The following is a 25,523-nucleotide window of genomic DNA, read 5'->3' as shown; positions in this document are numbered from 1 at the left end:
CAAGCCTCTTAATGCATGTGGAGTGCCTTTCTGAACTGGGAGCTGTTGTGTCTTAGGGATAGCTCTGAGGATAACGCAGCTATTAAAATAATTTTTTTTAAAAAGTGTGTGTTTTGCAAAATGTTGGGTCCTAATGGGAGGCCCCAGAGTAGGGAAAGGTGTCTGGGTGGAGAACAGCTGGAGTTGGTACGGTGCACCTGACTGTTCAGTTTGAGGAGGAGAAGGCTGAGGGGAGACCTCATCACTCTCTACAACTACCTGAAAGGACATTGTAGAGAGGTTGATGCTGGTCACTTCTCACAGGTGATTAGTGACAGAACAAGAGGGAATGGCTTTAAACTGCAACAGGGGAGGTTTAGAATGGACATTAGGAAAAAAATTTTCACAGAAAGAGTGGTCAGACAGTGGAATAGGCTGCCTAGGGAGGGGGTGGAGTCACCATCCCTGAATGTGTTTAAGGGTCGTTTAGATGAGATGTTGGGGGATAGGGTGTAGGGGAGAACTTGGTAGAGTAGGGCTGATGGTTGGACTCAATGATCCCATGGGTCTTTTCCAACCTGAATGATTCTGCGAATCTGTGAAGCACTGCGTGGGGGGTTGACTGTGCAGGCAGCTATCCCAGTGTTGAGGAGCTGGTGGGGCTTGGGAGACCCAAGTTGATGTCTCTGCTTTGCAGCGATGCTTCTCCTGTACCTGGAAAAGCTGTTTATAGCTGGAAACAGGAATATATACAGGCGTGTGCTTCTCTGTTAGAGGCACAAACACCTCCTTTCTCCCATCCTTCATCGGTCATCCCTTTCAGTGAAGCGTCTTGTGGGGTTGTCAGCCCTCAGCTGAGATGTGTATGGGAGTGCTGGGTCCTGGGTGGGTGTGCAGAGCCCTCCTGTACCTGTCACTCCTGCTCTGAAAAAGCCTTGGAGTTGAAATCAGCCTCAGTCCTGTATTTTAAATGATGTGAATATTTCAGGTCAGGGGCAGATTCCTGGAGCACCAGTGTAAATCTAGGGTTGCCTTTGCATCCCCACATGTCTGAGTCAGTCTCATTCCTAATTTAGAGTTTTAAGTGGGGCTAACCCACTATGTATCCCCAAAACCCTCAGTGTGCCCCAACAGCTGTTGTCGTTGAATGTCCCCATGCCTCTTGCTTTCTCCCCCAGCAAAGCATCCTCCCTGAGCTGGCCCCACCATCCCTCCTGTCTCCCTCTCCTCCTTTAAATCCCTGCTGAAGTCTCACTTCCTCCCCAAAGCCTCTGTGAAATGGGCTGACTGTCATCGCCCAAGCTTGCTCGGCAGCGTGGGGATGAAGGATTAGTGGGCAGGGGAGTGGGGAGCTGGCAGACAGGGAAGCAGTCACTGGAGCTGGTGCTGGGAGTTGGGTACGGACGTGATGTGTAGGAGATGAATCGCAGAAAGGAATATTCATCGTGTTTACCCACGGCACCGGAAAAACAGACGTACAGGAAGGCAGACAGATCCTTGGCGTTATCTCGGTGATCTCTCTTTCATAGGCAGTGCCAGGGTTTGGCAGCGTGTGCTCGGGCTGTCAGCTCTTGGAGACGAGGACTTGTTTTGTGCTTGTAGAGAACCGCAGCCCATCATTGGGGCTGCGATGAATACCAACAACCCACAGCTCGAGAAGGCACCAGTGTGCTCTGTGCCACTGCTGTGGCTGCCAGCAGTCAGTGGTGGCAGCTGCTTGCTCTGGTCTTGAAGCCGAGTTTGAGGTTGGTGTGGACGAGCTTGTCTCATGTCCTGAGCATCGTGAGATCAGGTACTGAGTGTCGAAATGCATCCTCCAAAGGCAAGCATGCAGTGACCCCTCTGTCACTCTTCTCATCACTTTTACCACTCTGATAAACTTCACCATTCCATAAATTTTGCAGCAGTGAATTTATTTCTTTCCTAATTGCCGATTCGGAAGCTGAGCACAGGCTTGGCCACCCTCCTCTGCAGAGCTGCCCTGGCAGCTCAGGGAGGGTCCCTGTGGAGAGCTGCATCTGGAGATCTCTCCGCAAGCTCTTAATCTGCTTTACGGGTGCTTTGCTGGCTTGCACGGTACCCATGTAAATTGAGATATAGAGTGGTGCAGAGCCCAGCACCGCACCAAAGTCAAGGTATGTTCTGTCTAAGCAGTTACTTTGATCCCCAAGGCTGGATCTCATCAAAGACTGAAATCAGGATTGTTTGACAACACCTATTTTCCATTAGCAATGTTGACAGCATTAATTATATTCTGATGCTTTAATTCTTTATTATTGAAATCACACATCAGTGATAGTCATTATTTTGCAAGGGGGTTGATGTTATGCTAATCAGCTTGCAGTTAACTGGGTCATCCCACTCATTTTTTTTGGCTGTGGGCACAACACTACTGCTCTTGTACTGGAGTCTCTGTGGTCTGCCAAGATTTATTTTAAACAAACATGAGCAAGCCAGAATTTCTGAGCCAGCTTTTTTAGGACTCTTGGGTGCAAGTTATGTGAAAATATTTATCCCTCTTGTATACTGTTTAATGTCTTCCTTGGTTACTAATGGACTGGAAAGGACTTCATTGTCCTCAAGTGATACAAGTACATAATCTTGCTGCTTTGCAAAGGCAGAGCAGAAATGTTTATGAGAATCTTCTGCCTTTCTTTGTCATTATTAACTGTCTTGTGCTCTCTGTTTTGGAAGGGACTGGTGCTTATCTTGGGATTACTTTTGTTTGTACTGAACTTTAAAGTACTCCTCTATATTAGCCCATCACATCGTGGTCTCCTCTGTTCTCACTCCCACAGGTACAGTCCCCAAATCACAAGGAATGGAGCAAAAGCTCAGCCTGGCAACCATGAGGTGAAGATGAAAGGTCCCGAGCCAGTGATCAGCCAGATTATTGACAAGCTGAAGCACATCAACCAGGTTTGTTGCAGGCGTGCCAACAGGGATGGCTCCAGAGTGGGCGGTTTCCAAATCAGTTTGGCCTCCCCCACACTTTCATTGGGCTCAGCCAGACAACCCGAGGCAACTCCATCTTCGGCAGCTGTGTGTGGAGCCAGTGCCACCTCGGCCCTGCATGGTACCAGGCTCGCAGGGCATGTGTGGCAGGTCCTGATTCATGCACGCTGGCGTGGTGCTCTGTGGGTGCTGTGGGAGCTGCAGGGCACAGTTATTGCAGCCCTCCAGGGCTCAGCCTGTGCATCCCTGCAGCACGCTTCTGCTGTTCCCTGCGCAGTGGAGGACCAGGAAAGATGGAGCTGCTCTGGTGTCCCCAAGCATGAGATGCCAGCAGGGGTTTATGTGGCACCTGTCCAATGTCCCCTCTGCTCGGAGGAGTCCCCTTTGGCATTGTTCGTGGCTGGCAGGGAGGGTCACCTGTTTCTTTGCTGTATCTCCCTGGATGCATTCCCAGTCACTACTGGGGCAAGTTACTATTGAATGGGGAAATGGCAGAGCTGGGTGAGACCCTTTCCGCTGGGGAGAGAGCTTCCTTCCCACGGTCTCAGACCTGGCATCCTTGCTGGGACAAGCAGTATCTTGTCTTTACCCATCATGCCAGGCCAGCTTAGGTCTGTGAACAATCCCCACTGCTGCCAAGGGATTAGGTGGCACCTCTGCGGCGCGTTCAGCTTGCGATTGTTAACCTCCCAGAGCTCTTCTGCAGCATTGCCTTGGGCCAGCCAGGCTGGGGTCTGGCTCGGGACTCTGCTCTCCTCTCTGTGTCATTGAGTAACTCATAGAGGGGAAGTTTTTCGGTAGGCTGATACCTTGGACCTCTCTACTTTCCAGGGGCACAGCACTGGGACCTCGCAGGGCAAATATTCGGGCGATAATGCTGTTTGTTAATACAGCTGAGCTGCCCAGTCTCTCCCGAGAGTGCTCTTATGGTTGGGGACCTTGTTCAGGGTCGCTCCAGCATGAGGCTTTGGGCAGCGACGGGTTCCCAGGGTTAAGCCCAGCTTTGCTTCCAGGCCGGGTGGGCCACGAGGGCTGCTCTGTCTGGAGTTGCTGGCTTAGCGACTTTTCTGCTAACCTCTGCTTTCCTGCTCCCGTGGCTGCCAGGGACTGTTTTCATAGCAGTTCCCAGATTAACCCCTGCACCCCCCGATGCAGGCACGCCTCGTTAAGTGCTGTCTGGGAGCGGGATGCAGCAAGGGATTTGGGGTCCCTGGTAGCACCCTGCCATGTGGGAGCCGACGTGGGCAGCAGCAGCGCAGCCCACTCTGTCTTCCCATGTGCCTCCCCGTGCCGAGCTGTGCCATCTGCCAGCAGCCCATAATTATTAAAAGGGGGGGGGTGTGTGTGTGTGAAAAAAATAGTATAGTCAGCTCCCTGTTAAATGGGGTAGAGGGCAGGCTTCAACCTGCAGGTGATAATGATATTTTGCCGTTCACAGTGAGAAAGTCGCACCAAACAAAACATGGTTATTAGTGTACTTGAAACTGCTGACATAAAGTGGTTGTGAAATGCTGGCTGCCAGATTGGGTCAAGTTAGGTCTTTGCTGAGCAGTTCAGGCTGCTGAGGAGTGGAGATCTGTGGAATGAGAGACCCTGGATAAACATTGCTGGGCTGTACTCAGCTGTTTGCAGCAGCAGAGTGTCTTTGTCAGCTGCTGCTTGGAGAAAAATAGTGGTAAGGGGGTGAATATGGTCAGCTCAGTCATGATGTCTTACAGTGCTTCCCCTCCTTGGCTTGCAGTATTGGACTGGAACGTGTTATGGGGAGCAGGTGAGTTGTTTTGGTTTAAAAGGCATAAACATAAGAGTCTGAAAAATATTGAACCCTCTTGTAAAATTGTGTTTGAGAAAGAGGGGATTGAGAATAGAATCAGGGCAAAATGGGAAGTGATTTGTGAAAATTAGTTATAAACCTAGCTATTCCTGTGGAGGGTCTGTAGTCTATGGTAAGTGGCTTATCTACTGGGAAAGTAACTGCGGAGGTTGCTTAAATTTGGGATTTGGGGTGTCAGAGCTCACCATCACACATATTTTTTTGGCCTACTGAAGTTTTGCGTTCTCCTTCACATCTGGAATGCATCTTGAACACTGAAGAGTAGGAAATGTGGAAGGAGCAGCAGCTCTGGATGAATTACAGTTGTGTTTTTCAGGTGTTGGCTTCAGATCTGGGAAGCAGTGGGGACTCCCAGGCTGGGGAGGAGTGAAAATCTCCTTATCCGCCAAGCTCGGGCCAACAGTGGCTTTTAAGGGTTTTCAAACATCCAGCATCTCTTAGAGAAAAGAACATCTTTTCGAGTGTTTGTATTGCTCAGAGCTGTAAACTGGATTTCCCATGTGACTACTAGTAAATTGTGACTCTAGTACCTTATGATGACTTCCAGTGCGTTGTGTTAGAGATGCAGCTGGGACTCTGTGGATGTGGGTAGACTCAAGAACCATGCTAGTTGGTGCATTTTTTTTTAGAGTTCCACAGCTTTTGCTTTTACTTGTAGATTTTTGCTAATGTCTGTAATTTGCCAATGACTTGGCTTCAATGTATTCCATGCTGCTCACACTGCTGAAAAATGTGTGTTCTTTTAACAGAATGCCACGTTTTCAAGCTTGCTTGAGTTTGGCGAATGTGTTGTGTGCAGAAATCATGCTCACTCATTAGTTCATGTCTTCTCAAACTGAGTCTGGGTAAGTGCGCACATATGTATGAGAAATTCTCTTCGAACTTCTGCAGTTTGAAATGAGAAAGGTGTTTGTGCGTTAGAACAAAATCCACGGGGACTGAAAGGAGTACAGAAAACCTAACCAGAGGGAAGGGGAAGTAAAAGTTTGCCAGATTGTATTACTTTGGTTCAAGCACCTTTTATCAAGCTAAAATAAATAAATGAAGCGTGGCCACCTGAGTAGCATGCTGTCTCAAGTCAGTGCTTTCTAGATGAGTCCCCCTTGGTGGTGCCTACTCATCACATCAAGACTCCAGACCATTTTTGTTTCACCCAAATCTGTGATTGTGGGTGGTGCTATTTTTCGTGCGTTGGTGGGCAAGATGGTTTATTATTGCCATATTGGAAGTAAGGATTTTTTTTTTCCTCAGTTCTGTTAGATGTCTACCAAGTTTTGATTTGAGTTATTTTTGCTGTGTGCCCAGAGGCATGAACCAGCCCATCCATAAATATGAGCATTGTTATCTCAGCTGGGAGGCCAAGGGTCACCTTCAGGAAAATGAGTTGGAATTGGTTCCTAACTTTTATTTCCCAGAGTGGATGGGGTCTGTTTCTAGCTAGAAGGGTTTTCACTCATCCCACACATGAAACTATATTGAAACTGAAAGGTTATTCAGTGTCAGCACAAGGTCTTGCTCAGTTTTTTGTGACTTGGTAGCATCCCTAGGCAAAAAGCAGTGTGCAAGGTGAGCTATTTCCTCTGGTCACTCAGTTTTCCTCCTGCCACAGGGATGTTTGGATGGCTGCCAGATAGGGACAAGCTTCAAGTTTTAACAGATATGCATGGAGGTGGGAGCCACGGTGTCCCATGTCCTGGGTGCTTTGCCACGTTGATGACCTCCTATCGATCCTTCTCTTCCAAGAAAGGGTCTGGAGAGCAGACCTGAGTGATGCTGGTGTTGAGGATGCATCAGGGGTGGAGACTGTGGGTATCACATCGGATGATGTGACACTCTTGGTCCTCCCTCCTGTCCTGAGCTGACTTGTGTGCTCTCTGCAGTGCTTACGGGGCTCTGACACCATTGCAGTGGATGCTTTACCCCATCCATCCTGCAGTTACCTGTTTAAGCTTGTGCCCAGTTCTGATCCCTTTTTATGCTTAGATAAATCCTGCTGTTTATCACAGGATGATCTCTATGAGGAAGAGTGCAATTTTGAAAGAAAAGGGGGGGAAAACCCAACCAAAAATGAATAGTAAAATCCATAAAAGGAAACTTAACTGGGGGAGATGTGTCTTTACAAGATTGAAGGGCCTGGAAACATATTGTACATTTCCAGACACTCGAGTTAAGGGCTCATTTAGAATATTTCAGATACACTGGAGTTTGACAGTTCTTTGGTTTCCACATCAAACAATCTGTAATTTATTGCCCCATATAGGGACTGTGTTTTTATCATATTGCGTATTCTCGAGCCAGAAATCTAACTACCATATAAGCTCTTGAAAAAGTAAAACCTTTGGGGATCGGAATCCAGGCAATATGCTTTCACAGACCCTGAGAAACTCGCTTTGATTTATTTCCTTGGAAATAAGGGGAACACACAATTTCTTGGAGTATTACAGCTGTTCCCCCAAGCAGGAACTCGCCGCCTTTCTTCACATGCTCAGTGTAAAGACCTGGGTCCTGCAGCGAGCCCTGTCTGAAAGAGCCTCACGTTGCTCTTCGTGGGGTTTACAGGAGGATGAGAACAAAATTTAGAAGTTTTATGAGGCAGTAAAACATGGAGCTCTAGCTGAAAGGAGAAAAAAAAAAAAAAGAGACCCAGAGGTGTGAATGACCGAAGACAAAATAGACTTGAAGTTTGCAAAAAAGTATGCCCCAGTGTCTAAATAGTCGTCTTTGAAGCTGGTTTGATCAACCAATATGTCCTGTATTTGTTTGTAGGTTTAATGGGCTGTTTCCCTGCGGCCTGGCTGCTGGGAGAGGGCATGGTGGAGGTCACCCAGAAGTTAATTTGGAAAGAGGCCAAAAGGCCACAACTTGATTGAATCAAATGTAAACAAAATAGGCCTGGGAACAGCATGATGCCCATGTGCCCAACACTCTCTCAACCCCTTTGCTCAAAATATGGAGTATGGCAGAGCATTGGGGACTGGCGAAGGGGCTGTAACCCCACTGTGGGGGGACGATGCTTGGGGTGGCAAAGAGTGAGATCCAGACCCTGCTCAGGGCACACAGGGAACCTGTGAACGGGCTGCCTGAACGGTGTGGTGAGTGCTCCCTGGGCACGGGGCAGCTGCGGGTGCTTCTGGGGCAGACATGGGGTCCTGGGGAGACGCCTTGCTGGACCTGTCCCGGGCAGGTCAAAGCAGGGAAAACTATTAAGTTTATTATGGGAGACCCTGGGGAGCTGGAGATTTTTCAGGAATATATTTCCCCTTCAGGAAAAATTCGTGACTTTGACGGATTTGGTGGAATCACATCTCTCTGTGGCCTGCTAGGCTTTGTGAGGGTTATTATTCCCACTGTATTTTAATTCCCTGGCCAGATGAAACAGCACAATAATTACAAAAATGCGAAAACTGCCAGATTGTTAAATAATGTGATGCACAACACCATTTGAAAATTCAATATTTAAATTGCATCAAAACAAGTCACTTTTGGCTAATTTTCCACTTTTAAATTTAATAAATTAACACTGCAATGTCTGAAGTCCTGTATATGTGTAATATAATTTAGCAAGTCCTCAAAAGAAGTGTTAATAAACACAATAATTACTTGGACACGCCTTTTGTTCAACATTATTAAACAGTTTGTAACAATTAAAATATTAAAACCACATGTTGTTGAAAGCAACCAGACATTGGAATTATTTCTTACTAAGGCTATTAAATAAAATGACAGCAGATTTTTATTTTAATGATAAATGCATTTTGGAATGGATCAGCTAATTCTTCTTTTACTGCACAAAATAATCTGTAGCTCCACCAAGTCTAGGCCTGGTATTTAAAGACTAACTCCATCCTCCTTTTGAGCTGTGTCTTGGCTCTCGTTAACACGTCCAGTAAATGCTCTCCGACTCCATATGCAAGTGGCAATTACAGGATTTTGCCAGGCCAGTAAATCGGGGGAAGTGTGACCCTCTGTAACGAGAACATAATTAAATTTGAACATATCTGACTGTCGGGTTGCTTTTTAAACCCTAACCCCTCCTTCCCATCTCAGTAAGAGCCGGTGTTTGCCCACGCCAGCTATCGCCTGTCAGGGCACTATCTGAAAATGTTCCAAATTTATCAGGTTTGTTGTGGGAACACTGTACCCGCAGGTCACCCGAAATAGGTTTTCTTTAACAGCTCGAGATTAATTGGACCCGGTGTGTTTGCATGTGTATTTTTAAACAAAGGCGTGTAATCTGGGCTGTGTTTGCTGAAGTTTCTCGCCTGTTTTTCCTATGGTCTTGCACAAGACAGGAGCGTAAGGGGTGTGCTGTGTTAAATCCCACACTTTTAATGCTTGAGCAGTTACCTTTGCTGTGGAATGCGAGGTATTTCCCATTTTCAGTAAGGAAAGAGCAGTAAATAGGCACATTTCTGGTACTGCTCAGTGTTGTGTTGAGGGCCTGAGCATCTCCTGTGTGCTGCGTAAACCTGGCTAACCCTGTCTGTTACTGACTGGTTGTTTTTATTGAAGGTATTGCCAACACACCCATCAATATCGAAGAAGTACTCATATTGGGCAGTTTTTGGAGAAAAATTCATTGTAGGATTTTTCTTGGAGCACTCAAATCCTTTGATCTATGGCCATGTGTCCCTTTTTTTTGGTAAATAATGAGACTGCAGAACTGTCATTTTCTGCGACAAGATTCACTGTTTCCTTGTTCTTCCCACTTTGATTTGTCCTGCCCCCAGCAATGAATTTCAGGAACGCACGGGAGAGGACTGGGAAAGGGGTTTTTCTGTGCGAAGCCATGTATCTCCTTTATTGACACGAAAAAGGAATGCCTCACCTGTGCTTCCTTTTTGCTAATCCCACTTGCCTTTCCAGGGGTTGCTTTATTCATCCGTGGTGTTTCACCACTTATCTAGTATTGGAATAGATGTTTAGCTCAGTGGAGACTATAGGAGCAGCAAAGCTTTCCCAGGTGGTGAATCTGTCTCCTTGCTTTTCTCAGCAAGACCAGGAAGCTGCTGGGGCTGAGCTTGGTTGGGGCAGTTTTGGCTGGTTTCCACACCAGTTTATTGTCTGGTGTTCATAACCTTTGGGTAACATAAATAGCATTTTATCACCCTCCTTCCCTGAAATTTCCTGGTTGCTGCAGTCTTATGCATGAGAAGGGATTCAACTTTGCCCCTGTGGCTTCAGCTCCGGAGGGGAGGCAGGTGCCTCAGGTGTGTCCTGCAGGGACCAGCCTCCAAACAATGCTGTGGAAATCAGCTGGGAAAAAAAATATACATTTAAAGGGGATTCATTTGCTTTTGTGTCCAAAACATGCAGCTGATGCACAGCGGTGCTTTAAAACAAACACCAGATATCCTGTACCAGTGCTGGAGTTTATCCTGTTGTGGAGGAAACAAACCTGGAGGAATCCTTGTGCAGCAAAACACGGTTTAAGTGGAGCCGTTGATACCAAATTAACAATTAATTACAGTTATTCTGGGCCTCGTTAATTGGATCAAATGTCACCTTATGCTGTGACTCAGGCTGGTATTTTAATCAGTAGATGTCTGAGGTAGGTGTCCTCCTCCATGGTCCCAGTAACAAAGCCCACGGCTCTCTGGTGTCAGTGGGATGATTGGTAGGTTTCTCATTTATGTGTTTTAATCCAACATTTGATTTAACGTCAAGGTTTTTAAAGTGTGGTCTAGGCTGAGAGGGGACTGGGATTCTGGGAGCTACTCTTCATTGTCCAGAGCAGGCCTGGAAGGTAACCTATGGTCGTCTTGGCCGCAGAACAAATCTGATTGCTTTTGTTCCTGAGAAGAAGCCTTTTTAACAGTAACGTTACTTTTGATTCCAGTTTGACATTATGTAACCCCTTAGCGATGATGTTCTCAGGGGAAGGGAGGAAAAAGCCACGCTGCCAGAGCTGCGGTGGGCAGGCAGGGCCAGCTCCGGCGGGAGGTCAGCTCTGCGTCCCCCGGCGGTGCCTCGCGAGCGCCGGGCCCAGCCATGGCGTAGGGTGCAGGCGACGTTGCTGGGAGCTCTCCATATGCCGGGAAGGTCGGAGCTGAGGATTTCCCTGGTGCAATTCTGCCACTTCACCAAACCACTCTGTCTGCAATGGGACCAGGGCACACTTAGGGATTTGGTTTTTTTTTTCCCAGAGGCGTTAATGTGTATCTGGTCTGCAACACCAGCCAGGGATGGGTAGCAGAGGAGTCCTTCCAGATCCTGCCTGCTCAGCCTGCTGCAGGTTTGTGTGTATCCTGTATTGAAAGCCCTGAAAGCACTCACTGCTCTGGTATCGCTTTGATGGAGAGGGCAGTGTAAGGTGCCTTACTACTGTGTGCAGAAAGACGTTAGCCTGCTGAAGCAGTTCATCTTCTGATTTCAACAGCTTCATTCTTGCAACAAATGTCACCAGAGCTTTCTAGGTCTGAAGGAGAAGAGGCATTGGACCTACACCCCACCCAGCAGTCCTGCTCTGGGAAAGGGTGGTCATTTCTTTAAAGCACTGGCTTGGTTTGGTAAGAAGCTGGGGCTGCTCCTGGGACCTCTCTTGATGCTCTATCCCACCTCCGTGGAGGCAGCGGCCGGCACAGACTGCTGCAGATTTCATCCAAGCTGTGCTGCTGTCAGAAAGTGCAAGAGGTTTTGTACGTTTTGGGTAATGAATAATTTGTAATCTCACTCCTTTTGTTATACCTGCTGACAAAGCAGATGTCTGTAATTAGGCAGGTCTCTGTGCTGGCAAACCCAGTCCCCAGTCAGCGAGACTGCTTTGACCTGTCTGCGTTGGGGCAGGTGTAAATAACCCTCATGGCTCAGGAGGACTCTCAGTTAATGCTGTTGCTCGTTAAACTTCTTAGCTTGGTTTTGACACGTAGCTGACTGCAAAGGTTGGGTTGTGTTTTAGTGCTCTTGCTGTTGGAGCACGTGCTGCGCGAGATGGCCCTTGCAGCACATAAAACTCTGAGACCAAACAGGGAAGTTTAGGTTACAGCAGTATTTATTGCCTATGGCCTCCCTCAGCTGTATTGTGAGGGAATGATATTTAAAAGAAGCAAATGTGCTTGGCTGGCCTTTCTGCGGATACATGTAAGAAGATGCTGTCTTGGGTGAAACGGTCAGCAGGGGAGGTTGGAGGCAGCTGGCAGAGGATGGGTGTTCAAGCTATCAAGAAATACTGTGATGGGCAGGAAGTTACTTTCTATTTTTGGCAGGACCCCTTGAATGCCTCCTGCCTGTGAGTGGGGAAGGAGTTTACTGACCTTTTTGTGCAGCACATAAGCCTCTAAATGCTGAGGGTGATACTCAATGTAGGTGCATTTCAGGGCTTCCTCTGTGAGTGTTGGGTCTCACGGGGGAGGGTATAAAGTCACCAGCTTTGAAGCTAATTTAGATGCTGAGTTGCTTCAGCTGCTCAATTGGTGGCTGTGCATCTGTGTGGGAGAAGCACCCCAGGCAGGGCTCCTCCTGCCTCTTGCCTGCAGCTCTGGAGGCCTGAGCCTTGCAGGGTCTGTTTCTGTTGGATACATTCAGTATTAGTGATGAGTTGCACTCCAGTGTATCAGCAGTGCCCATGCTGAAGCCTGGACGTTCCTTTATCCTGCTTTTAGACCCATCCTAGGACACAGGTGCCAATATTGACACTGAAAAAGCTATGTCCCTGAAGTTAAATTTTCTCCTGTTTGGATTTTAGCAAGCAGCAGCCACGCTCTGAATGCAGAGGAGAACTGTGACCTTGCCCAGGAGCCAGCCCAGCCATCAGCCGTTAATTAGGGACCTTGGAGGCTGTAGAGACCCTGTTCCTGGGATTACTTCTGGCCTGGTTTGTCTCAGTTGAATGCCTGTTTACTGTGAAGTGCATAAATACTTGTGGCAGCAGGGCCTGGGGCTCCCCATTCCAGCTGGGTGCCTTCTCTGGCAGCAGCAGCCTGGTCCTGCCTGTGGACCCCCTGCTCTACTCTCCACGCAGGATGATGTGGTGACTGTTGTGTGGCAGAGGTGGCCATGGGACACTGGAGGCCACTGACCCCCCCAGCTCCTAAGGAGCATGTCCATGCTCAGCTAGGCACAACCTGCCCCAGTGTGGTGGCCAGCAGGTCCTCAGGGAGGGCAAACTGACTGTGTGCTCCTCCCTAGCTATCAGGTTTGGGGGGTGTTTGCCATGGTGTCCTCCAGAGACTTAAGTCTCTGCTGAAATCAATGGCTTGGTAATTAGCCTTGCACTGGGGTTGTCTTGTCTGATAGGAGGTAACTGGCTTATGAGACAGTTGTTCAGTCTCCTGTGACAGTTCTGTGGAGCTGAGGACATTCAGCAGAACTGCTTGCAGTTGCTTTTTGGGCTTCCAGTGCCTTGGGGTGAAATTAATGCAAAAGTAAAGCTAGAAGGAGCAGCCCTTCCAGGGCAAGGTGCGTTCAGGGTGACAGGGGCTGGTGTTCTGGCAGAAACCTCTGTACAAGACAACATTGCGCACAAAAATACATGATTTGAGAAGTTCCTCTCAACTGGGAGCTTTTAGGGGAAAAGGGAAACGGCTGGGACAGAGATTTGCTTCTCATTTGTGTGGCAGAAGGAGAAGAGGGGGAAAAAAATCCTTCTGGCACAGCTCTCAGCTTGCTGTTTCCTACCTGGTGCCAAGGACGAGATGTTTGTCTCGCAGGCAGCCCCAGCAGACGTCGCTGACAGCCGGAGAGTGGCCACGTGTGCTGGAGCCTGAGCCAAGAGGAAATTTCCCAGCCGCTCCGACGTGGGCTGGGCGGCAAGGAGGCTGCAGGGACCCGCTCGCTGCTGCATGCCCTGCCTTGGGCACACCGGTCCCCCTCTACACAAACGTGGGGCTTTTTTAGCAGATGGCTCAAGGTGGTATGATACCTACGTGTCCTCCTACATGCTCTTGCATCTAGGGCACCTGCCTTCCAGGCCATCCCTGCTCAGGTGCCTGAAGGATGTGATGGCGATGAGGTGGTTGATTGCTTCACCTCTACCCATGTTGTATTCTTGTTCCTTGTGCTCCTACTTTGCTTGTTGTCTCATGTTTCATCTTCTGGTGACGTGCACTTTGGGCCCTCCTGAGTGGTGTTTGGATGGCAGAGTGGGGTTCTGCTCCAACATAACTAAACAAAATATGGAAAATATGGATAATAGCAGTGATGGGTCCTGGCCCATGTAGGTTCCCACACCTCTCCTTCACTCAGTTTCCAACTCCCCCCGAGGGGTGGCTGCTTGACAGGTGCAGAAATTGGTCCATGTTCTCCTGTCTAGTGACGCAGAGCGAGTGGAAAGGAGAGGGGAAGGCAGCTGGGGCTGCTGGTAGGAGACTGAGAAACTTTGTGGGGAGAAGGAGCAGGGAGACAATGCCAGTGAAGAAATGGTGTGGGAAAGGGTTGAGGCAGACACCCTTGCAGGTACCAAGGAAGGGAGCATCTTTGCAATGCCTTTCCACCCTCGACAGACATGAGTGGTTGTGTGCCTGGTGAGGACAGGTCTCTTGGTGACTTTCTTTCCTTGTTTAATTCTTCCAGGCAGTCTGAAAGCCCAAGTGGTCTTGAAATATCAGGTCTTTCCCTGATGCAGGTTTAAAAGTGCACCCACGATATTAATGTGGCATTCTGGTCCCCTTTATCAGTGTACAGGTTTCCTGGGTTGTGCACCAGACATCATCAGGAGATGCTCTGGCATGAATAGCACCAGATCTGAAGCGGTTATGGGCCTTGTGGCAGAGACTGGAACTGAGGAAACAGTGCAGGTCAGTCCAGGCAAAGCAAAGCAGAGCTGGAAGGGCAGTGTTTGCAGTAAATAGCTACATCTCTACATCACTTCTAGAGAAGTGGTAGATCATAGGTCTGATCCTGGCAGGAAAATGTCCAGGCAGATTCCAGCAAGGTGCTGAAGGCATCATCTACTACCTGGTTTAGCTGCTTGTTCCATTATTGGTTTAGTGATTGGGGTTTTGGAGTTTGACGGCTGTCTGTATTTGATGGAGGTGGATGGCATTGTGTGGGAAGGGATGCTGAAGGACCGGTGATAGTTTAGTCTCAGAAATGCAAAGGAGAAGGAGCTGTAGCAGCTCACAAAGGGAAGAGCAGCGTTACTCCATCATCAACATTGATGCGGGGCTCAGGGGACGAGCCAGAAGCAGACGGGGACTGCCCAGGTCCCCAGCAGGCTGGGTGGACCCTGCAGCCCTGCTCATCACCCACACCGTCCTATTCCTTCCTACTGCTGCACAAAACCAAGCCATAAATAGCTGCAGGGTGGAAGGGGAAGGAACTGGATATAAGGTGAATGAGCTGATCGTAAAGCCTGAGTAATCTCTTTTTCGCATGTGGCCTGTGATGAATGAGCATTTGTTCGGGTCGGGGGAAGTGACACCTCCCCTGCCTTGGGGAGAGCAGGCAGGAGCCCGTCCCTCTGCCTGCTGTGCTGCTAGCGAGGGCTTAACCTCCGCGTTTGCAGGAGCATCCTGTCCTGGGCATCAGCCTGCTGTCACCAAACCAGAGCAATTCATAACGGCTTGGCAGCCCCTGTCCAGTGTGGACTCATTTTAATTACTGCCAGCACTTAGGGGTCTTTATCTGTCTTTCTTTACCCGTAGGGATGTTGTCAGTTTTGATAGCTAATCTGGAATTAAGCTGATGATCCATAAAGTAGGGCCACCCTTTGGCCAATAATTCCCTGCTGTCACCAGCTTCTTTGTGCTATCAATAGAGTGACCAGGAAAACTGATTTACTGGCAGCTGAGAGCATCTCCTCTGGAGCCCGTGAAGGCAGTAAATGGGGTCCTGCTGTGCAGGTAGACCCTGGGTGATGCACGGTAGGGATTTTTCCTGTTCCAAGAGATGGTATTTTGAGTGCTAGAAGTAAAGACTAAAACATTTTTATAGCTGAAGAGCCACAATATAAACTCAGAGCTGCAGCTCACCCCTTTTGGCACCCGTTGCCACAGGCTGGTGTGAAGCCCCAAGAGCAGTGCATGGGGAGGGCGTCCCAGGGCTGTCCCTTGCCCACCCTGCCCAGAGCAGGCAGGAGGTGCTGCCTGGGGCTTGGTCTGCTGACTACAGCTTCAGCAGTACAAAACCTGCGACGTTTTGAAGTAGGCAGCACAGGGAAGTGCAGGATTTGCTTTTAGAGCAGCTGATAAAACAGCTGACATGCCCAACTTGTTGTTTTTCCAAGCGCTGAAAATGACTTTTCCAGCTCCAAAGCCTGCTTCCACTTTATTAACATTTGATTAGTGATCACTCCTTGTTGTGCTGAGCTTGAAATAGGAGTACAATTAGGAACAGGTTTCTTCTCTGCCACGTCTGTGCTGCCAAGGTGCATCCAACTGGAAGGGCCATAAGGAAACCACAATTTGGGTGTCCTGCCAAAAGGGGTAATGTTGTGGTCAGAAGGGCAGCAATGCCTGCCTGTGTGCGTAGGCACATGTGTTCGCTCTTGGAAGACAAAACTACAGATCCTGGTATTTACAGATATCTTAAAGGTTTTAGGTATCCTTATTTTTAAATGGCGTTTGGTGCTCGGTTCCAAGGAACATTGAGTTTTTCTGTAATATGCGTTGCATTTTATTGACGCCGGAGAGGGGGAAAGCTCTCTAGAGCTTGGAGAGAAGCAAGTGAAAATGATGCTGTTGATCTTGCATTGAGTTTCTGCTAGTGCACACTCCTGTGCCACCAAGGCCCCTGTCCACAGAAAAGATAAACTGAATGGAGCTGGGAAATAGGGAAGTAGAGTGGAGGGCACCAGCAAATCTCATGATGAGGGTTGTTTAAATAATAAAGAAAGTATTTGCTAATAAAAGATAATTTTTTCCATGCTATTTCCAGGGCTAATAAGCAGAGGAAGTGGAGAGAATCGATTCTCCTGTTGCATACTTGTGTATGATCAGGCCACAAAATTCAAAACACATGAGTTTTCAAAAAGTCCAACAACTTCAGCCTTTTAAAATGGGTTCCTTTCCCTGATTCTTGCTTGTGATCAGATAATGACCTTCGTAAGCAAAACAACCCCAGCTGTATTTCATAATGGGAATATACTTCTGTACATTGTAATGAGCTGTTAACAGGGAACAGTATCGTGTGAAAATCTGCACGTTTCCCATGATGCTGCCCTGACTTAAAAGCCACCCATAAATTATTCGGTATCGCAGATTTTAAGGTCAGAATTGGCCATAAGATCTAGTTTTTCTCTCCCAAAACCAATGTTTTCAGCAGGCTGGAATTTAAAATGGAAAAACCCGACCTGTTGGGAATCTCGGGAATTATGTGGGAAGTACAGCGGCATCTGTGTTGGGTACTTGAAAGTGCACGGCTGGAGCGGGCGGCTTGTGCAGTGCAAGGGGAAAAAACACCTTTGCTCCTCCAAAACTCTTTCTTACCGAGGCTCCTGAAGAAAGGCATCCCAGGTTTTGTGGGCATTCATGAGTTGGTGGGTTTGGTTGAGTTTTGAGAGGTTTCTAGCAGAGCCAGGGGCTGGTTTTTGCTGCTGGGTTGAGTTCCCAGGGTTCCCTTCATGGGCACACGGCTGGGGATCCAGAGGAGTTCTGCACTAAGACACTTTTTCTGGTGGATGTGAATACTTGATTATTAAGCGTATGTTACAATTCTGAATATTATTTTAGCTGCAAGTTCAGTCTCCATCCTCTCCAGCTTTTTAGGTTTGATCGTATTCCAGAGGCTTACTAAAAACATGCAAAGAATTTCAGCAAAACTCTATGGAACACTTTTATTAAATTCTTTCAGTCATGCAAGCTAAATTAAATGACAGCTCTGTCCGCCAAAAGATTACAAATATTAATCAGACTTCTCCCGTAAACTCATGAAGGAATTAAATGTTTTTGTAAAAGTCTTCTATTCCCCTTAATAATCTGTTCAGCTGTTCTCTTCACTTTACATATTTTTTGAAGTATGTTGAAAGGGATGATTTCTGCCCTGAAGAAGCACAGTGCTTGTAGCTCACTGCTGATATTTTATCTGAATTTGTGGGCAGAATTTTCGGTATTGCTCAAATTGATATTTGCAATACCACGGGCATAGTTTCCAAAAGGAGAAAACGGCTATTAAACTGCAGTCCAAGAAACACAATGCTGATTTCTTTTCAGAGAAGGGAGATTAATGATAAAAAGTATGTTGCAGCTCTCACTGTTTATGTTAAAATTGGAAAAACAAGACCAGGTGGCTCAGTGGGCTGGTGGGATGGTGAGCTCTGAGTAAAGTGGTTGTAAAGAATGAGGAGTTATAAAGATTTCAACATACAGTGGCCCGTCCAAATCCAGCTGAGTCATTACCCCATGTTGCTGCATCTGTTTTTGTCTGGTCACTGTACAGTTATGAATAATTGTGTAAATCACGCTGGGATGCCCTGGGGAGCTTTCCTTGCAGAAAGGCTTGGCGCACTGTTCCCATCTGCCTTATTTTTTAAGCTGTAGGGAGACCACAGGACAAGCCAAGCAACAAAGATGTATATGGAGACCAGCCGGGCTGCCCAGCATCCCTCGTGCCGATGCCCCGGCAGCCGATGCCCCTGCCCTTCCCATCCCGAGGGTCGTGGTTTAAAAGGGATGAGAGTGGAAATAAAGCTGATGCACCTCTGAGCTGATGGAGCTTGTAGTCAGAGGCAAAGGCTGTGGCCCACATGTTTCCTGCCATGGTGGTCTTTTCCAACCTAAACGATTCTATGATTCTCTGGTGGTTGTGCAGATGGGAGGTGAATGCCCTGCAGACACCTCAGAGATGCGTGCGTGCACACAGACTCCCACAATTAGTGTTCTAGTTTACATCGGGTACATTATAGTGTATTTTTGCCATTATGGTTTAGCAAAGAAGAGTAGATATGACTGTAAACTCTTACAGCTGGATGAATTGTGATTAAGTTAAAGCCATCTCACCGTTACATACTACTTTAGCAATCGCCCGACTATGTATTTTTCTGCCTCTTACCATAGGTTTTAAACCACAGGACATGAATAAACTGTAATGTTAGGGTACAGTCAGCTCCACTTGCTATTTAAGGATGGGGAATCTATGTTCAGTCCACCAAATATAATTCCATAAAGTGTGCAGACCGTGGGGGAGGTTGTGTAATGGTTGATGAGTGGGACTGTGGCTGCTGCTCCAGCCAAAGCCAAGGCGTCCGACAGCGCTCCTGGGTCTGGATGCACCAACGAAGCCGGGTGGGATTTCCACCCCACGCCAGGTCTCCTGCTAAGGGTTCCAGTAGGTTTTGTGTCATGGGCTTCATATCTCCCAGAGCCAGCTGTAAAATTTGACTCGTTGAACCTCCCTGTGGTTTTCAGCAGCTGGGGAGCACGTGGCCAAGGATGGAGCTTTTGTCCTGGAAAAGGAAGGAGCAGTGTGGCGCAGGGATGTCACGTTCACTCAAACCAAAGTCGGTGCCCGCACGGTGTTTCTCAGAAAGTTCCTGTTTTATTGTGGCTACAAAGGCAGAGAAATTAAGCTGCTAATTTATGGCCTGCCAAGAAAAAAGTAGTAATACAAGAAATGCTCAGTAATTTTAATGTTTGAAAACACACAATTGAAAAATCCTGATTTTCCCCTGCCTCCCCACTGAGCTTATTAAATCTGAAAATAACCCAAAGCTTAATTCTCTCCACCAGAAAGTTCCTGTGCTGTTTTGGGTGAGTAATGAAAGTTGTGCCGCTGAGCTGTGCGGTGGGGTCCCGGCTGGCTTGCTCCATGCTGTGGATGCAGAGGAGTGAGCATCCTGCTGCTGAGGGGTCACGGTCCCCTTCCACCACGATGGGCTCGTTTTTTTAGCAATGATGCACTGGGGCAGTGGGTTCGAACTGGTGCGTGTTGTAACTAGCTGTTTTGCGTGGGAGTCCCTCCTTCCACCTCGAGCTGATACACTCTGCGCTGAGGACTGCTGGTAGCTGTGGGCTTCGTTTTGGAGGAGAGAAAACAAGTGAGGGTGTAAAGGCTTGAGCAGTTGGTGTGTTCAGTTCCTGTGCAAGGTCTTCCCCGTGCTACACCCAGCGCTGCATTTCCCTTGTTGGTTGGTTGGGGTTTTTTTTGTGGTTACATCATATTCTGGGAAAGGCCTGTAAATGTCTAAATAAAATAAAATACCTGAAAAGAGAACTTAAAACAGTCAGAGTGAAAGCCTCTTGAAGGCCATGGGATCACATCCCCTGAGTTTTGGGAACATGAGCTGCGTTTTGCCTCCTACCGTGGATGCAGGACCCAGTACGGCTGTCACGCCAGGCAGACTTTTGCATGTGCCAGGGAGAGGTTTGCTGCGTAGTTTGATGCAGTCGGGGAACCCAAAGGGGTCTCACATTGAGCCATTTGTTTTTCATTACATTATGCTCCTCTAATATAAACACTAAGGTATGTGGACATTGCCGTGGACAGAGCAAGCCAGATGCCAAAAGTGTTCCTCCAAGGCTGTATAAACTTCAGCAGCTAAATATTTCAGAAACTGTTTTCTAAGGCGAGCTTAATAATTTAAAAATATAACCTAGATTCCAGATATTAAAAAATGCCTTGAAAGGCACGCATATTGCTGCAATAGATGGAACTAACTAAACCCCTGAAGTATGCGGAAAGCTTCCATTTTGCAATATCTTCTTTGTTACTTATCCTTTTTTTTTTTTTTTTTTTTTTTTGGTGCTGAGATTAAATTCAAGAAGGCTTTTAACAGCAGAGTGGTAGTGATAGAAATTTTCAGCATATATTAACCGGCTGACTCATACTTTTTCAAAGTGTATCTGGGTTTATGATGAAATAGCTGGCTGCTTTCAGCAACAGCAAAATTGGAAAAGTCAGCAGGAAGAGGAAGCCGATAGCTTAAAACATGTCTAATCCCTCTGTGTGCTGTGAAGGGGCAGTGTGGGGAGCTCCCACCCGTGTTTGGAAAGCAGTCCTGACCCCATGCTCAGTGAGGTATTCGAGTCACCCTCTCAGAGATGTGCAACCTGTCACTGTTAGTTAGGACTTGGCTTTAAAACATCCTTTAAAAGATCATTTTGTTGTGTTGCTTGTCTATCCCACAAACTTCCACTAGCGTCCTATGCAATTCAAGAGTAAGGGATGAGATTTTTAGGTTATTTTTGTGGGGCACCATACATACCCGAGAGATCTGCCTTTTCCTTTCACATGTTTACTCCTCAGATGGGAGATAGTCCCTGAAAGCAGTGAGAATCCCTGAACAGAGTTTCCTCTTGCTGCTGTTTTTTGCCCAATCTGGCCTTACTCTGGACACCTGTTTTGTTGCTGTCTCCTGAGCTTTGGTGGCACTGGGGTCTCGGAGGGCTGCTAGACGTGTTCCAGCTCATGCGATGTTCTCCGGGGAGAGGCTGAAGGGCAGTTACTCAGTGTGGTTTTTCCTCCTCCTTTTGTTTCTTCCATTGAGGTTTTGTGTGCAGCTTTGTCCACCAATGAAACTGAGCTCATCAGTGCTTTGGCGTGAGGAGCACAGTGGGGTCCTGTGCCACTAACCTGGCTCCGCCGAGCCCTGTTCACCTCTTTCACCTAATCCCCCTGCGAGCATGAGATGAAGAGGGAGGGAGGGTGGAGGGAAGCTGTTGAATGACTGTGGCACCTCGTGTCTTTCAGCTGCTCAAAGGGATGGCTTTGGCCCACCGAAGAGCTCCAGGCAAAACCTCAGAGGAGGAGGAGGAGAGCGGAGACTGCGATGATGAAGATGACTGTGGTGGAGGCTCTGGGGATAGAGAGCTGCGAGTGAGGAACCAGCTCCGGTTCTTAGCAGGTGATGGGGATGGTGGTCCCACAGTAGCTGATGCTCTGTGGATTGTAGGTCATGTTGATGGTGGAGGGAGCTGCTCTCTGGGGTCTGCTCAGGTCCGCTTGCTGCAGGCACCACCGATGCTCTCCACAGGCACAGCCCAGTGGCTGTTGATGCCCAGCACCGTGCCGGCTGGCCTCGGTGCTGGCTGAGGCAGCAGCTGGAGAAGAAATGCTGCTGCTTTTCCACATCGGTTTTGCAGGGCTGTGTTGAGGGCAACCCATGGGAGAGGGTTCAAGACAGGTTGCAAACCTGCTGTAGGTCCCAGAGTCACCCTCTTCTCTTCTTCCCACTTCTGCCCCTACTCGTGAGCTTAGAGATGAGCTTTTTGGGGGCCATCAGAAAGTCAGTAAGAATTGTTTGACTGCAGCAGATGATGGTTATTTCTGATCTAGGCTTTGGAAACGTGGTATTTTTTACAAATAAGTCAGGCTCATTTTGTAGAGGTGATTTAGGTACTCAGGAGCCTAAAATGGCTTTGTTTGCCAGTACAAGTCATGTCTTTTGTTGCTTTGAAAATGACCATGAGGCATTCCTAGTGCTTCGAGGCTACATTATTAATAAGGTAGTCCCTGGTTACCCATCAGGAGGAGAAAGCGAAGGATCGGTTTTGACTTGGGCAGTCACACATGCTGTTGGCGTGTGCCTTCTCCTCGACCCACTACCCACTGCTGTCCTACTTGTGGCTCCGTGGAGCTCAGCAGCATCATCTGTTTCACTCCTGTGAACAAGGCCAGGCTGTTAGAGGTTGTGTCTGCTGTGGATGAGCGGTATCTGCTGGACATGGGTCTGCAGGCTGGAGGCTTGGCCCAGTTAATGCTGGATCCAGTGCTATGTGGTGCTCTTCGAGAGACCAGACAACTGAACCTGGATAAAATCAGCTTTACAGCTTTGAAGTTTAAGAGGCAAATTTGGGCTCTTAAACGAAGCACAGATGTTTATAAATTCCCTTCTATTGGTCTGGGATAATTAAAATATCCTTAATGAAGTGAGAGCTGAAATATTAAATGCCAGTTTCATATCAAAGATTATTGACACATTATGTAAAATATATAAAATACATATATTCAAATATCAGGTAAGGGAAAGAAAAGACTTTTTAAGTCCTCCAATCCAAGTCTGAAAGACAAATACAGAATTCGGAGAAGGATAAAATGTACTTTATTTCATCCAAGATCTAAATATCAAAGTGTATGTTAAAGAAATACAGGTGATCCACATCATCCTGAGTCGAGAGCAGAGATAACGTGTTTCATTTTCCGTGATCTTTGTGTCACACCTTTATGCTATTTTTAATGTGTTTCTAATTTCCTCTTGTAGCCTTCCCCATAATATTGTCAGTGATCTCTGAAGTTGGGTGTATAATCCTTTCAGCCTTTTTCTGTCTCTCTAGGCTAGTTTAATCACTCTATTGATCTCCCCAACAACCTGCCTGTCTAGCAATTTAGATCTCTCTTGTCACTGTGGTACATGAACGTGTAATAGGAAAAGAGGACTTGTCCTCCCTCTGCTACTCTGCTGGAGGGTGTTTGCTGCTGCCTTTGGTACAGGATGGGTAAATATTAACTTTAAAGCAGCAGTGGCTTTGGGGCAGCGTGTTCCTGGCAGGTTAAGTCCTTCAGGTTGCTGAGAGTGAAGTTTCTCCAACACACCTTTTAGGCGCTGACTGGCCTTGGAGGACATGAGCTGTGCCATCAGGGTGGCCAGGGAGACTTTCTGGTGCTTCCTCGCTTGCCCATGCTGTAATGCTCTTTCTTTTGTGTTTTGCTTCAGAGCAGGAAGGCGAAGCTGATCTAAGTGACAGAATCCTATTTGGTTGGTATTGGATATAAACTGTGACTCTGTGCAAGTTTTATGTTGGAAAGAAGCCCAGGAAAAGTTGCTGATGGTGTGGAAATACTCACTTTCAACATTTTTGAGAATGATATTTCTTTTTACTTTGAAAGGGTATTTTTCAATTATTTTTTTCCCATCATATCGTATCACATGTACATAGCACAAAATAAAAGGGACCAGAAACCATTCCACATTCCTCCCCTCCTTTCCACAAATTCTAAATTTTAGGTTAGTATGCTGATTTGAAATGATGCCAGGCTTTGAAATCTGGAAATGGTTTACAAAATGAACTTTTACATTTAGTGTGGCTTTATCTTTCTTCTTCCCAAGGTGGTTACCCCATAATAGAGGCAGAAAGGACTGGGAGTGGCTGGGGTTGAGTTACTGACTCCCTGGTTTTACCCTGTGCTGGATGCTCTGCAGTGTTAAGGCAGGAACATGCTTGGATGGCTGGGGGGGGCGGGGTCTGCGTTGTAGCACAGTGGTCAAACCCCAAAACCACCTCCAAGCGTGTTTGAGTGCCTCTTCTGACCCTCGGAGGTTTGCAGTCGGGGAATGCAGTTTGGGTGCTTTGTTTTCCTTTTCTTAGAGTCTTTGTTCAGCTTAGGAGGAAATTTCCTTGGTTCTGTGATGGCAACGGACATCTCCTTTACAAAGGGTTTCCCAAGCCTTGCAGGTGGACTTGACGATGCCTTGGGGAGGAGGACAGGTGGGTGCCTCAGGCTGGCACTGAGTTTGGCCATCAGCTGAGTGAAAATGTTGGCAGTTTGTCACCTCTGTGGTCTTTGCATCTCTTGGATGCAGTGGGAGTTTCTCCTGCTCGCCAGTGTGGGTGCTGCTGGTCCTGCCAGCTAACTGCAAACAGCTGCTCGGTACTGGCCTCACCAAGATGTCCCCTCAGAAGGTCTTGAAAATGTGGAGATGAAAAAAGAGGAAAAGAAAAAAAAAAAAGTCAGTCTCAAATACAGACTAGTTTTGATTTATCGCCTGTTGTATAAAATGTAACCTTTGTTTCCTATTTATAATGAGCCTGTAATAACTGGACAGTCAACTTAAACTTTAATGATTTAAACATACTTGTAAACTGTCAAGTCAAAAGTTTGTGAGTGACTATAAACATATGTTGGTGAGCCCTATATGCTAATAAATTCATTATTAAGTTGCCCCAGTGGGAAACACGGAGATGGCAGGCTTTTTTTTATGATAGGTCTTTTATTGTTTGTCACATCTGCAACACATTAAGGATTTTGAAGGCAGATAATGTTTACAATAAGGGGGAGGACTGAAAACCTCCCAGCTTAGAGAAGAGTGCATCCTGTTTGTCAATGGAGTAACTGTGGAGCCAGCACCCTGGCCATGCAGCTCTAAAAATAGAGCTGTGTACATACACACACATATTTATGCCACACCAGTGGCAAATCATGCCTGCAAATAAATTATAGTATTTCCCCCCAAATTATGAGTCAGTGCAAATGTCTTTCAGGCTATACAACGCAAACATGTGCTTGCACCCCACTGGGATTGGTCATCCTACATCGGGCACCCAAAGCAAACAGAGCCCCAGGGTGGCTGGCGCTTCGCTGCCGCTCCAGCCAGCCACCCACTAATTAGCTCACCTCCGGCATTCTCGCTCGAGATGCCACTTATAACTGACGAGCTCATTGCCAGGAAGCCTGAAAATAAAACATGGGTGCTGGAGAGACTCCTGCGCTGGGCAGGCAGCTTTAGCAGGCACCAGGGAAGAGGGGGTGCAGGCTTCTTGGGGGGGTTTGCAAAGGTGGTATAGTCCAGCTCACCTGTGTGGGGATGCTGTGCCTCTGGGCATCTCACAAACTTTGCCAGGAGGAAAAAATCCCTTTTAGTGGCTGGAGCATCACCCGGGGAATGTTCTGAGGGATCCAGTAATCGGGGCGGGGGGGTTGTGGGAGGACGAGGGGAAGATTTACCCTTCCAAAATATCTGTGTTAGGCAGTAACAAAAGTTGTCTTGGGAACAGATGGATTTGGCAGAATTAAGTAGAAATAGTTTGTCCTGGGAAGGGAAGTTGGCCTCATCCCATGAGATATGTAAGGATAGATGTGTGCAATAAAGATATATAAAGACGGCTCTGCAAGTTTGTGTAAAACAGCTCCCCTGCCTGGTTGTTCCTGCTGCATAACCTGCAGT

At 47.5% G+C, this 25,523-nt stretch overlaps 1 protein-coding gene and 1 long non-coding RNA gene across 2 annotated transcripts in view; both read left to right on the top strand.

Annotated features, from left to right (window-relative positions):
* The window catches only part of GPC3 (glypican 3), a 153,497-nt gene that overhangs the window by 103,696 nt on the left and 24,278 nt on the right, over positions 1-25,523 (top strand). The window contains exons 6-7 of the mRNA XM_074834700.1: positions 2,778-2,898; positions 21,332-21,485. Of these exons, the coding sequence (XP_074690801.1) occupies positions 2,778-2,898; positions 21,332-21,485 (275 nt within the window). The remainder of the gene's footprint in view (positions 1-2,777; positions 2,899-21,331; positions 21,486-25,523) is intronic.
* Positions 4,601-12,554, top strand: LOC141927751 (uncharacterized). The gene is made up of 3 exons (XR_012624569.1): positions 4,601-4,705; positions 5,518-5,613; positions 12,453-12,554. It is a non-coding gene; the product is annotated as an uncharacterized LOC141927751 (long non-coding RNA).

Source organism: Strix aluco, chromosome 10, assembly GCF_031877795.1.
Source record: "Strix aluco isolate bStrAlu1 chromosome 10, bStrAlu1.hap1, whole genome shotgun sequence".
NCBI lineage: Eukaryota > Metazoa > Chordata > Aves > Strigiformes > Strigidae > Strix > Strix aluco.
The sequence above is the reverse complement of the archived record's forward strand: the minus strand, read 5'-3'. Positions and strand labels throughout refer to the sequence as shown.